The 18,799-nt window shown below is 39.9% G+C and overlaps 1 protein-coding gene across 1 annotated transcript in view; it reads left to right on the plus strand.

Moving 5' to 3' along the window:
* The first annotated feature begins 2,789 nt into the window (after positions 1–2,789).
* LOC145510899 (uncharacterized) overlaps positions 2,790–18,799 on the plus strand; it is a 168,216-nt gene continuing 152,206 nt past the window's right edge. The window contains exons 1-2 of the mRNA XM_081503068.1: positions 2,790–2,883; positions 3,896–4,012. Coding sequence (XP_081359194.1) covers positions 2,822–2,883; positions 3,896–4,012 — 179 coding nt within the window. The 5' untranslated portion in view covers positions 2,790–2,821. The remainder of the gene's footprint in view (positions 2,884–3,895; positions 4,013–18,799) is intronic.

The raw sequence follows: 18,799 nt of genomic DNA on the forward strand, positions 1-18,799 counted from the left end.
CTTCAGTCTAGCACCCTTAGGAGGATACCACTTTCTACAATTTCCTATTCTGACACAACACAAAGCAAGTAGAAAAGTCCTTCTCATCAGATTTTAGAAAAAGACATTGAGTGCAAATATGCTGAAACAATGGAAATGAAGCAAGAAAGAATGATCTCGTCTGCCAGTAATGTGACATTAACTCAAAGTGCCCTAAAGCGAGAATACAGTATCTCAGTTTCCAAACAAATTGAATCTGGTGTCCCAAATAGGCATTTGTGTCTAAAATAGAAGCAAATGTATTCTGGATTTTCCTGGGCTTCACCAGTCAAAGGATACAAATGAAGTCACAGTAACATTAGTACATAATTTCCCTGGCTGGTCAACTGCCCTGCCTAACACCAATGCCTCAGTCCCCCCTTCAGTTATTTCTTGCAGACCTAGGAGTGTGTCATTTTGCTCAGGACCTGTCTTATTTGTCTTCCACTTCAGCCTTTTTAATGACGCAAAACAACGAGATAGTATCTCCTAGCTGATGTGGCTGCCAGTTCACATCATGACTATGTAGATTTGCCCAAGGAAACATCTCTTCTGACTTCAAAAGATGTAAAGATTTAGCAAGTTGCCTAAAAACCAAAACAAAAAACCTCCATTTCTTTCCTGATCTATATAAATAAAATCTCCATCTTTCTCCTAATTTTACCATGTTTTGAAATAATCTTGGTTCTGTATATTCCTGCTTATGTTCTGTAGGTAGCAATGATTCCTATAAAAATAAGCTCTCAGTACCCACCTGTGAGCATTCTCTCACAGGAAGATCAGATTCATCCTGGAAACAAGGCCAAAAAAAAAAAAGTCACCATAATCCTTTGCCTCTCCCCACCTCTCCTCTCAGACACTCATCACAAAGCTTTCCACCTCTGATGTCTTTTTGTCATTTAATATGAATCCATTCATAAATGGAAATAATGAAAGGCATTGACCCACAAGAGTGGAGACTAAATCTGTTTGTTGTTGTTGTTTAGTTGCTCAGTCGTGTCTGACTCTTGCAACCCCACGGACTGTAGCCCACCAGGCTCCTCTGTCCATGGGATTCTCCAGGAGTGAGTTGCCAATCCCCTCTCCAGGGGAGCTTTCTGACCCAGGGATCGAACACATGTCTCCTGCACTGCAGGCAGATTCTTTACCACTGAGTCCCCAGGGAAGCCAAATCCCAGTTTAGGGTCCATAATAATTACAGCCGTATTGAAAACAGATTAGATTTGAGGAACAAAGTAGATATGCTACTTTATTTCCTCTTTCTGGAACACATGCTGAAGAAGAAAAACTCAAGAGATCCTTAGCCTACTTCAGATCTTCGTTCAATCCTACCCAAACAAGGAACACTAACAGCAGCTTCAGACGTGATCAGTCTTGGCTTCATGATCATATCTCAACAGTGGCCTCAAGCATTCAGGGGGCATGCGTAGGGGGCAGAGCCAAAATGACAAGTATTTGTCTGTCATTAGACTGTACATGACTGGAAAGAAAAAAAAATCAGCTTAGTTTCACCAACTGACATCCAATACAAGTGGACTTTTTGAAGTCAAACAGGAGGATCTAGATCTTAAGATGCTAAAAGCAAGTGTATTAGATGATATTTATTCTATTTCCCAGCAGTTGTTTTGAAACCTGTAGACTCTGCACGGAGATCACAAAGCATTCTACTCAACAAATCTAGACTGGCTGGATTTGTTCAATACGTTTGGAGGGAGGCCACAGAGTACACTCTATTTCCCCACAATCTGTGAACAGCAACTGATAGATTCACAAAATTCAGTTTTATGGTGAAAGCCTGCAGCCTTTCTCTTCCCATGTTTTCGAGACCATCCAATTATTCATCCCCTTCTTTTGCAGTGATCTCCAGAGAGGGCGAAGTCTAAATCTTCACCTGCAGGTAAATACAAAACAGAACTTTCATTAGCAGATGAAGAATGTAAACCAGAAGCTTAATTTTGGTTTGCACATTCAAATCACAAAGCAGCAGCTCAGCCAGGCCCCCTGAACGAGGTAATACCAGAGTCAAAAAGGCACCCTTTAAATGGAATCCTGGAAGTCAATTTCCCTCTTTGCATATTACTTCTCCAGGAGAAAGTTCCCCATCGATTAAAGGTCTTGAATTCACGCAGAGTGCCTACTACACAGATGAAACCACACACAGAAAATTGGGAGACACATCGCAGCATCAAGCACTGTAATTAAGCAAATTGCCTTTATGCTTTTCTATGAATATGAATGATGACTAAATGGCTGAGCAGCATGGGCCTCTTAATAACTGCAAGAGCAGAAGCAGGTGAAGCACCTGGGTCTCCAGGAGCTCCAAAGAGGGCTAGAAGGACTACAAGAATCAGAAATCAATGCATCTCAAAATATAGGAACCCAGATGCTTGCAAACATAAGATAAAAATACAAGCAACTTGCAGTTCAGGTGCAGTCGCTGAAACATTAGCCTGACTCAGAAAGAACATAAAGTAAAAAATCGAGTATCAGGGCTAAAATGCTCCTAGGGAAAGGGTGAGCTCTGTGCTCTGAAAGCAGGCATGTAGTCAGGCCACTCAAGATGGCTGCTCTCTTGCTCTCTGTCCATCCCCTGACTGACCAGTGCCTGCTTCATCTACACCCTAACCCCCTTCCCCAACTGACCTTCCGAGTACTTGCCCCAGGCCCCAGCTGGTGATCGTTCTCATCAAAGGGGCGGGGAGGGGCGTGCCCCTCTGCCGGTTTCCCTGGGAGCTAAATGAACCCACCTGATGTCAATTCCCCTCATAAGCTGCAATCTCCACGGAGAGAGAAGAAGGCCGCCATGTCCTGCTCGCCTTCTGCGGCACGCACTGGGGTGTTGCTCCAGAACCTTGCTTCAGACAGGTAAGGGCCCCCCTCCATTAAGCCACTGATGTCTCTAACTGACTCTGGGCTCTTGTTTAAAGTGGGGCAAGTACAGGCCTGCCCGGTGCAGCCCAGTGGTGGGTTTCCCCCTCCCTGGCCTCGGCACTGCTCTTCATCCTTCCCCTAGCTCTTGCCCTTCTTGTAACGATTTAAAACCCTCCTATGGTCACCTTCTCGTGCTTCACAGAGAGCAGAGCTGATGCAAGCAGTCAGTTCTGAGAAAGATGAGGAATAAAGCAGAGAGGCATGCGCCTGGGCTCCCTGGAGCAGCCAGTGCCTAGCTGGCAGAAACAGAAGGTCTCAGTCAAGGGTCTCCTGGGGGAAAGCAAAGAAGAGACATTAAAGCTGAAGAAGTCAATGTGGGAGGCAAAGAAACAGCCAAGGAAGAGGGACTAGGGGCCATTCCGTGGGTGGTGTTTGCCCTGAAAAGGAACACTTGAAATAAATTTGCCCTGCGTAAAAGGCTAGCTATTTCGCCTTTTGACCAAGCCTTAACACCAGAACCTAAGAGTTTGTGTGGAGGGGCTGATGTTGATACCATAGTTGAGAAGTTCCTCTGGAACAGGCTCCTTTGGGTATAGTGGTTGTGTGTTGGGAAAAACTAATTTCGCTAAGAGAACAGTAATCTTGGGGAATCCAAGTGTGCGGAATTTGGGTGAAGCAGAGTAGGGAAGCTGCTGCTGCTGAGTCACGTCAGTCGTGTCTGACTCTGCGACCCCATAGAGAGCAGCCCACCAGGCTCCCCCGTCCCTGGGATTCTCCAGGTAAGAACACTGGAGTGGGTTGCCATTTCCTTCTCCAATGCACAAAAGTGAAAAGTGAAAGTGAAGTCACTCAGTCGTGCCCAACTCTTAGCGACCCCATGGACTGCAGCCTACGAGGCTACTCCGTCCATGGGATTTTCCAGGCAAGAGTACTGGAGTGGGGTGCTATTGCCTTCTTCGAGAGTAGGGAAGACGTATACTCAATCTGCTCTTTCATTTCATTACAGGCTGCATTCAGCAAGAGCACTGAGGGAGCCAGTTCTTAGTGACTCCACGTCTACTGAGCTCAATGACAGCAGGATTCCAACTGTATACAAAGCATCTGAGACACTGCTTGGCCTCCAGTAAGTACTCAATACACAACAGCCCCTTTCCAATTGGGAGCTGATTATTGATCACAAATGTTTATGTAGCTCCTTTTCTTAGAAGTGAGCAGGAGAGAAGACTTCTATCCACAGTTCTGAACAAGGTAAGTTTTCTATTGCTCCATGTCCCGTTCTCCGGCCGTCTCCCTCGGAAAGTAGTCATTTGTGCACATTGTTTATAATTTACATTTAATTATGGAGTGTGACAATTATGTAAATCACTAAATGAGTCAGGTTAACTTTGTTTTGAGTACACCACAAAATTCTGAACTCACAATTTTGTAATTAGCTATTTGTGTAATATATCCGTTGGTACTGATTCAACTGCCGTAAGAGAAGCCATGACTCATCTGGACTTAAACAATAAGGAACTGTATTATTTCACAGAGGACAGCAGTCAACACTGCAGGGTGATTTGATTCATAGACTCAAGCTACAATGCCAGAGACCAGATTGTTCTGTCTTTCTGTTCCGCTCTAGAGTGTTTGCTTTATCTTAAGGGTTCTTCCTGTTTTGATCCTAAGATGACAGGCAGCAGCCACTGTAGCCATGTAGTCTCTCATTCACATCTAGAAGGAGGGAGAGAGAGAACCCACCGCCCAAGGAAGGGGTCTAAGTCTTTCACTTTAGGCTGGCGGAGCCAACTGAAGTCAGAAGTCCACTCCTGCATTGGTAACTGTTGCCAAGAGAATTCCATCTGGTGGTTCTTTGAGACTAATTATTATCCACCCTTGGTACCAGGGATTGTGTCAGTCTCCTGTTAATTGTGTACACTGCGTGGTCCATACCTGAGCAAAATCAGGATTTGAGCTGGAAGGAGGAAGGGGTGATGAATAGCAGGCAGCCAGCAGCCCTGGGCTTAGGAGGCATGTGGGAGATTGTTTTTCTGAGGAAGTGGTTGTAGGAAAGAGAGGAGCTAGGGACCAAGAACTGCCTGGGAGTATCTTACACACTTAGGAAATTGTAAGGAAATCTCTATATTTTGAGCAACTTGGAAAAGCATCTCTCTAAAAGTCTATGGTAATTTCTGTGATCAGATGCAAGTAGCCCCAGAAGGGAAAATGGTTATGGTCTGAGTTCGCAGATAACTTAACTGATATCAGGAGGGTTGGGCCAGAAGCCACACTCCTCCCCAATTCAAAATACCCCATTGTCCTCACACCAAGATTTCATTCCTTAACTTTTCCTTCCTTGTGGGTGAGCTCCTCACAGTGAGGCTTTTCTAGATCACCTCCAGAAAGATCAATTGCCAGTGACTCTTCGCTGTCAGCCAGTCAGATGCAGCTGGACTTACCTGGTCCTGAAACCTTGCGGGTGCACAATGTAGCTTGCCAGCTGGGACTCCACTGTGTGAGCAGCCTCCAGCATCAAAAATAGATTGAAACCTGAATGACTAAATAGCCTGCATACATCTAAGTCTAAGCTGTCCTCTGTGGATGATTGAATAAATGATTGTTCAGGCTAAAATCCATTTCACCGAATGAAAGAATGAATGTGATCTGATTAAAGCAGAGCCTGTTGAACTCCAAAGGCCAGTTTTTTTAAATCGAACTTTGTGATCTAAGGCAATGATTGGCGTTTATAAATCCTTCAGGTGTCAGCTGTCTGTGTGCAAGCATTGTCTCCCGAGAGATGGCACATTCTCCAAGTTATCGACCCACGCCAGTTGCAGTCGGTGAATTCTATACATAATGAAAGCTCATTTATTAAGTAACGTTAGTGAGCGCTGACAGTGCGCCCTGTGAAAGGTCAAGGTGACCCCCATCCTCAACCGTGAATTGACATAAGCACGGCTACAATGAGAAACTTTATAACCTAGAGATCTGCAAACTATTCTGGAATCACACAGAATAAGTGGTAAATTCTTTCTAAAGATATCAGGACGGCTGTTACAAAGGAAGAAGCATTTAAGAAAGGTCCTTAAAATAGGTAAAATCTTGAGATAGAGAAAAAAACTGAAAAATGCATTTTTTTTAGGAAAAGGGAATTTTATGAGTAAAGCACAAAATATGAACAAACATGAAAATGTCAAAGAATATTAATGGGCTGAAAAATTGCCAAGATGATTTCAGCTGAGAATGGATAAGTAATGTAGGAATCCATAAAGGACAGGACTGAGATTGTAAGACACAGGTGTGAACCCTTATTTTGCCACTTAACCTTTAATCATCTGTAGATTACGATTATTAATCTACCGTAACTGCTTCACCAGATGATCCCTGATCATGTTGTAGCAGGGAGACCCCCTGCCTTAGATCCATGAGACAGACCTCAAATCAAAATAAACTGTTACTTTGCAAAGGAGGTTAAGGTATCACACAATCCAAGGAACCATTATTTCATTTGCCAGATCCACTTGGAGACAATGACAATACAAGTGACTCCAAGAGAATTTTTCAGAAAGGATGGGAGAAGAAGCCTCTTTGGGCAGAAAGATCTTTGGTTTCCCACCCATCATAGCATGTTGATAGCTGCCCACCCCAGTGCTACCGATGTTAACCATACCTGCCCTGAAAAATTGACTGACTTCTTGATACAACCTGATTCTTACTATGTGAATTGCTATTCCATTATTTTGAACTGAATGTTTTTCAGACCAGCAAAAGCACTCATTTTCAATACATTGCAGTCCTTCCCTTTATTACTGCTTTTTGGCACCAATAAGAAACCATAAACTAATATGTTGCTAATAAGCAACTCAGTTCATTAATGCACTAAAGTCCTCTAAATTTCAGTTTCAGCCATAAAATGGAGACATTAATTCCTGCCCTCCAAGTTAGGAACTATATATATAGTGTTAAATTGAAGAAAGTAGGGAAAACCACTAGACCATTCAGTTCAGTTTAGTCACTCAGTCATGTCTGACTCTTTGCAACCACGTGAATCACAGCACGCCAGGCCTCCCTGTCCATCACCAACTCCCGGAGTTTACCCAAACCCATGTCCATCGAGTCGGTGATGCCATCCAGCCATCTCATCCTCTGTCATCCCCTTCTCCTCCTGCCCCCAATCCTTCCCAGCATCAGGGTCTTTTCAAATGAGTCAACTCTTCGCATCAGGTGGCCAAAGTATTGGAGTTTCAGCTTCAACATCAGTCCTTCCAATGAACACCCAGGACTGATCTCCTTTAGGATGGACTGGTTGGATCTCCTTGCCATCCAAGGGACTCTCAAGAGTCTTCTCCAATACCACAGTTCAAAAGCATCAATTCTTCGGTGCTCAGCTTTCTTCACCGTCCAACTCTCACATCCATACATGACTGCTAGACCATTCAGGTATGACCTAAATCAAATCTCTTACAATTATACAGTGGAAGTGACAAATAGATTCAAGGGATTAGATCTGATAGAGTGCCTGAAGAACTATGGACAGAGCTTCGTGACATTGTACAGGAGGCAGGAATCAATTCCATCCCCAAGGAAAAGAAATGCAAAAAGGCAAAATGGTTGTCTGAGGAGGCCTTACAAATAGCTGTGAAAAGAATTCAAAGGCAAAGAAGAAAAGGAAACATATACCCATTTGAATGCAGAGTTCAAAAGAATAACAAGGAGAGATAAGAAAACATTCCTCAGCAATCAATGCAGAGAAATAGAGGAAAACAATAGAATGGGAAAGACGAGAGATCTCTTCAAGAAAATTAAAGATACTAAGGGAACATTTCATGCAAAGATAGGCTCAATAAAGGACAAAAATGGTATGGACCTAACAGAAACAGAAGATATTAAGAAGAGGTGGCAAGAATACACAGAAGAACTATAAAAAAAAAAAGATCTTGATGACCCAGAAAATCACGATGGTGTGATCACTCACCTAGAGCCAGACAGCCTGGAATGTGAAGTCAAGTGGACCTTACGAAGCATCACTACAAACAAGCTAATGGAAATGATGAAATTCCAGTTGAGCTATTTCAAATCCTCAAAGATGATGCTGTGAAAGTGCTGCACTCAATATGCCAGCAAATTTGGAAAACTCAGCAGTGGCCACAGGACTGGGAAAGGTTAGTTTTCACTCCAATCCCAAAGAAAAGCAATGCCAAAGAATGCTCAAACTACTGCACAATTGCACTCATCTCACACACTAGCAAAGTAATGCTCAAAATTCTCCAAGACAGGGTTCAACAGTACGTGAACCGTGAACTTCCAGATGTTCAGGCTGGATTTAGAAAAGACAGAGGAACCAGAGATTAAATTCCCAACATCTGTTGGATTATCAAAAAAGCCAGAGAGTTTCAGAAAAACATCTATTTCTGCTTTATTGACTATGCCAAGGCCTTTGACTGTATGGATCACAACCACTGTGGAAAATTCTTAAAGAGATGGGAATACCAGACCTCCTGACCTGCCTCTTGAGAAATCTGTATGCAGGTCAGGAAGCACCAGTTAGAACTGTACATGGAACAACAGACTGGTTCCAAATTGGGAAAGGAATATGTCAAGGCTGTATACTGTCACCCTGTTTATATAACTTATATGCAGAGTACATCATGAGAAATGCTGGGCTGGATGAAGCACAAACTGGAATCAAGATTGCTGGGAGAAATATCAATAACCTCAGATATGCAGATGCTGCTGCTGCTAAGTCACTTCAATCATGTCTGACTCTGTGCAACCCCATAGACTGCAGCTCACCAGGCTCCCCCGTCCCTGGGATTCTCCAGACAAGAACACTGGAGTGGGTTGCCATTTCCTTCTTCAATTCATGAAAGTGAAAAGTGAAAGTGAACTCACTCAGTTGTGTCCGACTCTTCGCAACCCCATGGACTGCAGCCTACCAGGCTCCTCCATCCATGGGATTTTCCAGGTAAGAGTACTGGAGTGGGGTGCCATTGCCTTCTCCAGATATGCAGATGATGCCACCTTATGGCAGAAAGTGAAGAAGAACTAAAGACCTTCTTGATGAAAGTGAAAGAGGAGAGTGAAAAAGTTGGCTTAAAACTCAACATTCAGACAACTAAGATCATGGCATCTAATCCCATCACTTCATGGCAAGCAGGTGGGGAAACAATGGAAACAGTGAGAGACTCTACTTTTTTGGGCTCCAAAATCACAGAAGATGGTGATTGCAGCCATGAAATTAAAAGACGCTTGCTCCTTGGAAGAAAAGTTATGACCAACCTAGTCAGCACATTAAAAAGCAGAGATATTACTTTGCCAACAAAGGTCTATCTAGTCAAAGCTATGGTTTTTCCAGTAGTCATGTACGGATGTGAGAGTTGGAATATAAAGAAAGCTGAGCACAGAACAATTGATGCTTTTGAACTATAGTGTTGGAGAAGACTCTTGAGAGTCCCTAGGAGTGCAAGCAGGTCCAATCTGTCCATCCTAAAGGAAATCAATCCCGAATACTCATTGAAAGGACTGATGCTGAAGCTGAAACTCCAATACTTTGGCCACCTGATGTGAAGAACTGACTCATTTGAAAAGACCCTGATGCTGGGAAAGATTGAAGGAGGGAGGACAAGGGGATGACAGAGGATGAGATGTTGGGATGGCATCACCGGCTCAATGGACATGAGTTTGAATAAACTCCATGAGTTGGTGATGGACAGGGAGGCCTTGCATGCTGCAGTCCATGGGGCTGCAAAGAGTCAGACAAAACTGAGCAAGTGAACTGAATTCGCTACCTCTGTCTTGCCCCTCCCTCTTTCTTTCTTCCCACTGGTAACTACTAGTTTGTTGTCAATATCTGTGAATCTGTTTCTGTTTTTTTATATTGACTAGTTTGTTGTTGTTTTTTAGATTCTACATGTAAGTGATATCTTACAGTATTTGTCTTCTTCTGACTTATTTCACTTAGCATAGTACCCTCCAACCCCATCCATGTTGTCACAAATGGGAAATTTGCAATCTTTTTTATGACTAAGTAGTACTCCATTGTATGATTACGTGTGTGTGTGTGTGTGTGTGTATATATATATATATATATATATATATATAGCATGTCTTCTTTATTCACTCATCATCTGTTGATGGACACTTAGGTTGCTTCTGTGTCTTGGCAATTGTAAATAATGCTTCTGTGAACGTTAGGGTGCATGTACCTTTTCCAATTAGTGTTTTCTCTTTTTTTCAAATATATACCCAGGTGTGAAATGTTTATATTAGAACAGAAGGTAGACTTATACGGAGTAACCCTTCTTGTCTTCTCTTTTGATTTGTTCCTGGTCTTTCAACTGTTGTGGGTTTTGGGATGCCTTCGTTCATACTATTAAACTCTCTCATGGAGCACTTTTCTTATGTGACAAAATGAATGCTAAACATTTTCTGTCCACAGCAGGACATGGGATAAGGCAGATTAGTACCTGAATATTTTAGGTAGAGTGACAAATAACACTTCATAAAAGCTAACAAGGAGTGTTTGACTTTTCTCATTAATGTAATGCTTTGACTACTTGGTTTCAGAGATCACTAATGAAAAATTCATCTTACATTGATATATTTGGATTAAGTATGGCTTGGTCTGCTTCTTAAACCTCATAACTCCCATCCCAGGATAAACTTCTTAAGATTAGAGAAAATCCTATAATAATAGGGTTTTCTTCATTTTCTGTACTTTTTTTTTTTAAAAAATAACACGATCTGATTGAAATATAAGCAAAGCATAACAGAATCATGTAGAGTTTTAAAAAATATTGCTAAATGTTTCTTCATCTCAATTCAAATCCTAAAAGTAACGAGTATTAACAGTTTGACATGTATTTTTCATCTTTTCTATCCATTCAGAGAGAACAAATATATAGCTTGAATTTGTTTTCTTAAAAAATGTTGTTTTAAACATATAATTGCATAAACTGATTCTTTTCCATTTAAGATAATTTTGTATATTTAAAGTCTGTACTTGTATTCCTCGTGCTACCTTGGGAATTAATTTTTAAAAACCCCTTTAGGAAGAATCCATATATGATTCAAGCTGGAGAACAGTGATGAGCTGCATATGATTCCTCTGTATATCTGTACCATGATTTAATTACATCAGTCTGTCAATGACATCTCGGTTGTTCCTAACATTTTACTGTCACAAACAACACTTCAAAGAGCACCATCATGAAGATGTTTTTACACATAGCTTCCGGAAGTATTCTAGGACATAAGCCTTAAAAAGTAATTACTGACTCAAAGAGCATATATATCATACACTTGAAATATATTCCTAAATTGACCTTCAAAAAGACTTATCCTAGTTACACTCCAATCAACAATACAGGAGAGTAATCAGTCCTCTATACTTTCACCCACATTAAATGCATCAATCTTAAAGATTTTCTTAAACTGTTGATCCCCGCTCCCCCCCAAAAAAAAATTTGGCTGCACGACCCGGCACGGACTAGGGATTGGACCCACACACCCCCACCCCCTCATTAGAAGCTCAGAGTCCTAACCACCTGACATCCAGAGAAGTCCTCCCAAAACTCACACTATTTTAAATTCCAATTTTCTCATTACTAATAAAGTCGAACGTTCTCTTTCTGTGTCTATTTCTGTTATTTACTCTATAAGTTGCTTTTCCATGGTCTTTGTCATTTTTTTAAATTTATTGACTTATTATTGCTTTATAAGAGTTCTTTGTATATTTTAAATATTCTTTGTTACATTTGCAACAAATATTTTCTCCCTTTGTGTTTTATGGTATCTTCTATTGTACAATACATTTTATCTCATCTGTTGGAAATCTTGTCAATCTTTTCCTTTAAAATTTCTGTGTTCTCTGCTTTGCTTAGGAAGGTCTTGCCCACGTGAAGGCAGTAAAAATACTTCTCTGTGTGTTTCTCTAGTGCTACTTTCAGAAAATCAGACAACACCTCTCCCAGAGCAGTTTGAAGGAGAATTCATTTGGATTGACACTCTAGTATCTAAAACATTCCATGATATACAGAATGGGCTCTGGATTTTCCATCTTCATTCCTCTCTTTCTTGCTCTAACACCACTTTACCTTAATTAGCTTACTTGGGTTTATGGCTTATTTTGAAATTTGTTATTACTTTTTCCTCTTGTTTTTATTTTACCAAATTTTCTGTACATAGTCTCCTATAGAAAAACTTTAGGATCTGGATCTCAAATTCCATGAAATTTTCTATTATGATTTTAATTGAAAAGGAATCAAATCATGAATTTGTGAACTTTTCCAATGCTGAATCGCCCCATGGTACTCCACATGGTATTCTTTTATATTCATACAAGTCTCCGTTTTTGCCTTTCATTAAAGTAGTGTAGCTTAGTTCAGATAGGATTTGAATCAGTTCAGTTCAGTCTCTCAGTCATGTCTGACTCTTTGCTACCCAATGGACTGCAGCACGCCAGGCCTCCCTGTCCACCACCAGCTCCCGGAGTTTACCCAAACCCATGTCCATCAAGTCGGTGATGCCATCCAACCATCTCATCCTCTGTTGTCCCCTTCTCCTCCTGCCCCCAATCCTTCCCAGCATTAGGGTCTTTTCAGATGAGTCAACTCTTCTCATGACGTGGCCAAAGTATTGGAGTTTCAGCTTCAACATCAGTCCTTCCAATGAATAACCAGAATTCATCTCCTTTAAGATGGACTGGTTGGATCTTCCTGCAGTCCAAGGGACTCTCAAGAGTCTTCTCCAGCACCACAGTTCAAAAATATCAATTCTTTGGCACTCAGCTTTCTTCACAGTCCAACTCTCACATCCATACATGACTACTAGAAAAACCATAGCCTTGACTAGACGGAGCTTTGTTGGCAAAGTAATGTCTCTGCTTTTCACTATGCTATCTAGGTTGGCCATAACTCTCCTTCTAAGGAGTAACCATCTTTTAATTTTGTGGCTGCAGTTACCATCTTCAGTGATTTTGGAGCCCGAAAAAATAAAATCTGTCACTGTTTCCATTGTTTTCCCATCTATTTGCTATGAAGTGATGGGACTGAATGCCATGATCTTAGTTTTCTGAATGTTGAGCTTTAAGGCAACTTTTACATAATATTAATTTTTTGCTAAAAACTTTAAGATTTTTGTTACTGTGAATGAGATTCTTTTCTATTAACTTCTTAAATTGCCTATCTTGGATGTATAGAAAATGATACCAATTTTGTATGTTGACTTTGAATCTAGACAACTAACAGTTGTGTTGTTTTTTTACCTTTCCAATCCTATCATCTTTAAATACAGAGGTGCCTTTTCTCTGTTAGGGTCTAGCACTCTGTGATGTATATATGTATGTGCCTATGTGCTGTATGGCCTTGATATGACAGTTATATATAAATTATGTTCTCATTTGTCTTTGCTTATAATATAAATTTTAATTTCTCTTTTTATTTCCTTTTCAAACCAAAATTTATTCAGAAAAGATTTTTCTAAGTGATTAGAGTTTTCCTATAAATTTCTGTTATTTAATTTGATTATATTATCAAATACTCCTTATTTCACTAATTTTAATATTTTTTTATATTTAGTTAGTGGACTAGTATAATGGGCTGTTATTTCCTTAGACTCATTAGTGGACTAGTTAGTGAATTAGTAGCCTGGCAAGCTGTAGTCCATAGGGTCACACAGAGTCAGACACGACTGAAGCAACTTAGCACGCAAGCATGTATACTAATACTAAAATAGTGGGCTAGCAATTCCTTAGCGAGACTTTCCACATCCATATATTTTAAAAAATGACTATATATTTTCAGTTCCTGTCTGTAAAAGTTCTCTGTATGTTTATTAGATATAGTTTGTAATTATATTATTTAAATCTGCTATATCCTTTATTTATCACTTAATTCCTGGAGAAGGAAATGGCAACCCACTCCAGTATTCTTGCCTGGAGAATCCCATGGACGGAGGAGCCTGGTAGGCTACAGTCCATGGGGTCGCAAAGAGTTGGACACGACTGAGCGACTTCACTTAATTTCTGAGAAATATGTGTTAATTGGTTGCAAGAATTATAGATATGCATCTTCTTGTGTTTCTAATATTTTGCCTTATATATTTTATAACTATGCACTTAGATGTATATAAGCTATATCTACTTGTCTACTGTAAAGTCTCTTTTACCTTTAAGATATGCAGTATCTCTTGGTCTCATCTAATACTCTCATCCCAGAAAGATGCATTATAGTAATTCATAGAAATATAGTTTTTCTGTGTTAGCACTGCCATATTCTCTTTTACTTTGTTATTATTTCCCTAGTACTTTTTGTCATCTTGTTATTTTCAGTTTTTCTGTGTCCTGATTTTCTTTCCTCTGGTGAGTCCCTTATAAACAAGAAATGGCTGGATTTTGTTGTGGTTTTTGTTTTAGCTCTTGTTTTATCCACGTGTGCTTTGGGATTATTTGCTAATCCAAACCTTGAGGCATAACTTATAACATGTATGCAGTATCTGATATGGTAGCAGAAGAGAAGAGATCAAGGACTGTTTCTGAAATGTGGGTCATTATTATATATGTATCATGGCATTTGAGGATTTTACTCTTAATAGCATATATGACTGCCATCATTTTTAGGATAAGTTGATGCTATGAATTAAAGCATTATCTTCATGAGGACGTATCCTTTAGAATATTCTTTAATATTCACTTTGAGGTAAATACTTTTATAGCACACATGTTTTTTAGTGTATCATTTTAGGAGATCTCTAACCAAATGCAAATGAATAAGCTTTGGAAACAGCCAACTAAATCACTTTAAGCAAAAATTCTCATGGAAAAGGGCAAGAAAAAATTCCTTTAACTAGCAATTTAATTTCTTCAAGTTTTTATTTTAAAGTTTCCTTAATTTATGTATCATTATAAAGCACTTTTAGTTTACTTTGTTCTAATATATATATATATATGAGTGTATATATATATCTCCTTGGGAATCCATTTTTCTTTGGAATTTCATTTCATATCACTTCTGGGCAATTAATTTGTATATATGTTGACTCTTTATTCTTTTGCATTCCACAACTGTCTGTACCTCTGGACCTTTATCGTGACCTAAGCCAGAGTGTTTTCCAAGTCTCGATGTGGTACATTATGAATAGATCAAAGGCTCTGGTTCAAAGGTTAGTGAAACGTTTCCAGATATAAGAAAATTAATTAATAATCTGCTTGCACAGAAAGAAAGGCAGTAAAGAGCTGCCCATCAATTTACTGGACAGCATTTCTTTCATTTAGAGTGTATATATCTAAAATTTAAGGAGTTTTTACTCCTGGCCTAGACCAGACATACTTTAACCATGGGGAAGTTGTAGAAGAAATATGGTCCCAGATCAGAGACACATGTCCATAGTTTACAAGTGACTGTGGAATGCCCAGAACTAGTAACAGGTAAAACTGGGAAGGAGGCCATATTGGTCGTAGCATCATTTTCCGACTAGATGTCTGCAGTTCTTTGATATATTTCTATATGTGTATACTTGTACATGCATGTGTAATATTTGAATGAGTGACATGGCCAAAGGAAGGAGAGGAAAAGGTTGGGAAGGGGCGAAGGAGAAAGGCAGGAATGCAGGGAGAAATACAATTTAGATGTGTAAGTTTGGGTTACTTAGGCTATCAGGTTGAAATCAAATTTTTAAACTAATAAAATTTGTAATTGTTAGAAATGAACATAGAAGGGAGCAAAGGAAAGCAAATTCTTAAAACTGTAATATGAATATACTGAGCATAGTGTATAAAGTAATACTGTACCTTCAACCACTAACACATTTCAAAAATGCTATGATTTGGGGATGGGGGCAGAGTGATGAAATGAAAATGCCCAGTTTTTAGACTCGAACAATGAATTTGCCACTCTCAGTGAGTACAACTCTGCATCTCAAGGCTTCCCTCTGTTAATTAGGGGTGATCAAAATGCAAACTAAGTCCAGTTGTTTTAAGGTTAAAATGAAATATTGTATAAGAAGTGCCGGTCATAGAAGTCAGTCAATAAGCAACTGGCATATTAGTGTTTGATTATCATTCGGTTTTCTATGAACCATCAAATGTCAAAGTGAAAGTGAAAGTCACTCAGTCATGTCCAACTCTTTGCAACCCCATGGGCTCCATGGAATTCTCCAGGCCAGAATACTGGTGTGGGTAGCCTTTGCCTTCTCCAGGGAAGCTTCCCAACCCAAGGATGGAACCCAGGTCTCCCGCATTGCAAGCAAAGGGTTAATTAATCATCAAGTACACTAGATCCCTTCTGATACAGCCTTCATCAGAAAACAGAATTTGACAGTGTCTCCCTTGGAGTCCAGGGACTAATTAAAGTTCCCTTTCCATCAATAATACAGTTTGTCCCTGTACAGCATTTTAGAATATTTATAAGGAGGCTGTATTCGAGTTGACCCACAGTTTGGGAAGCTAGAAGGGAAAACATTTAGCACTACTCTGTAATGAGCACATCGAATACTTGTGTATTCTTTACAACAAATCTACGAGGAAGATATTATGTTCTCCATGTTACATATGAGGCAACTCCATTCAGTTGAAGGGAAGTAACTCCAGATTCCCACACCTCATCAGTGGCTGAGCTAGGATTCAAATTAGGCCTGACTACAAAGCCCACTATGTTTTCATCACATAATAATGCCACTGAGGATCAATCTTGAATAGGTTGGTCTTCTAATTTTCAAAGTAACTACAGTTTAGAAGAACAAATACATGAGTATGCCAAGTTCAGAGAACAGTTAAAGATGACACATAATCAAATGAGAATGACATTCAGAACTGCACTCTGTTTGTCTCAGGAGAATTTTAAAGATCCGCACTCATAATAGAACAAAAACAATAAAATTGGCATGATGCAACAGAGTATTGGTCTGGTAGCCATGAGAGTCAAATCTAATTCTCTTTTTTATTTTTAGCCTTGGAAGCTATTTGTTAAATTGCTTGCAACATAGGTTCAAATTCTGTTTTCTAGTGAATGGTTTTGGTCCCAACAGTCCATTTCTAAATGCAACAGATGTCTTTTTTCTAAATGACTCATTACTGGAAACTTAGAGAAAACCTTTTGGTAAGTCTGCTTCTTTGCTCTTTCCTATTAAGATTCAGAAAATTTAACATCTATTTTATGTGGAGAATTTTGGTGTTTTTTTTCCCCTAGTTTTCTCAATAGGCTAAAAGTTCAGGATGGCATGTTGCATCTGTCACTCACACACATGCATCCCCCGGTCAGTCCTCAACACTTGTCTTTTGAGGGAGTGTTCATAAAATATCTACCTGATCCTCTTGCTCCCAAACAAGTCTACATCTATTGTTTTTGTTAAAATAGCTGAAACTTCCACCATAATGTCCCCAATATTAAAAATTTAAATACTATTTCCATTAGAGATATCGCCATAGAGTTTTCGTAGTTCTCTTTCCAGAATGCATAATCTTTGATATTTTTGTATCAGAAATTCTGTAGATTAGGGATATTGTAGACCCATCCTTCACATTTGCCTCCTTAAAGTACTAGACCTGACGTAGGTGGAATTATGACAGGTTAGGGATGATGAAAGGATGACTAGAGAGCTTCAGGGCAGAGTTGAGTCAAAGGATGAACTTCTGCTCAATAGGAATTTGATTACATGAAGGGTGACTGGATTATCTTTAATAATACTTAGCAATAATAATCAGATACAATTTCTAAAATAGTTTATGCTTGCTATATCAAGTGCTGTTTACAGTATTTATCTCAATACATCATTTTAAAATTATGTATTTTTCCCATTTTATAATCTAATAAACTGAGCCTTGGGAGGTTAAGTAATCTACATTAGTTCCCACATCTATGGATGACACATGAATGACACATTGAAACCACTATAACATATTACCTCCCTTAGACCCAAGATTGGTGTGTGTGTGTGTGTATTGTTATTCCATGAACATCACATTCACACTCATATTGCATGTCCCTTAAAAACAGTTCAAATATCTTAGGAAAATTTGGTAAAACTGAAAGTTATTTGGTGGTTGGGATTAAAACCCTTGCTACTACAAGCAGGAGTGGTTCACATGAAAGCACCAAAAATTATCTGAATTTTTTTTAAGTTCTCATTCTTGTCACTAAAGTGAAGTGAAAGTTGCTCAGTCATGTTTGACTTTTTGCGACCCCATGAACTATACAGTCCATGGAATTCTCCAGGCCAGAATACTGGAGTGGGTAGCCTTTCCCTTCTCCAGGGAATCTTCCAAACCCGGGAACCGAACCCAAGTCTCCAGCATTGCAGGCGGATTCTTTACCTGCTGAGCCACAAGGGAAGCCCAAAAATACTGGAGTGGGTAGACTATCCCTTCCCCAGCGGATCCTCCTGACCCAGGAATCAAACCAAGGTCTTCTGCATTGCAGGTGGATTCTTTACCAACTGAGCTATCCTGCCTTTTTACCAGAGTTGAGCTACAGTGTATTTTTGAAAAATTCTGCTGCAATAATATATGCAACCTTCATTTTGCAAACATTTTCAGAGTGTTTATTCATAACATGCCAGGTACAGTGTTAGGCCCCAGAGATACATATGTGAACCCTACACACTCCATGTTGTTCAGTCCCCAAGTCACATCAGACTCTCCGTGACCCCATGGACTACAGGATGCCAGGCTTCCCTGTCCCTCGCCATCTCCAGGTCCTTCCCACCATCCATATTAAGATACTAACAATCGTAAAGATACAGAGCTTGCTCTAAATACTAGATGTTTAAACTTAACACAGCATGTTCTCTGGCCACCCCACACCCTAATCACTCTACTGTCACAGGATTTAGCTGGTCAAGAAACATTTGCTAAATCTCTGCTGTGTACCCAGGATGGCTTAGGTGCCGATGACACAATGGGGAACAAGGGGGTACAAACGAGTGCATGTGTTTTAGG

The sequence above is a fragment of the Giraffa tippelskirchi genome, chromosome 6 (genome assembly GCF_054371585.1).
Source record: "Giraffa tippelskirchi isolate mGirTip1 chromosome 6, T2T-mGirTip1v1.2.pri, whole genome shotgun sequence".
In the NCBI taxonomy this organism is placed as follows: domain Eukaryota; kingdom Metazoa; phylum Chordata; class Mammalia; order Artiodactyla; family Giraffidae; genus Giraffa; species Giraffa tippelskirchi.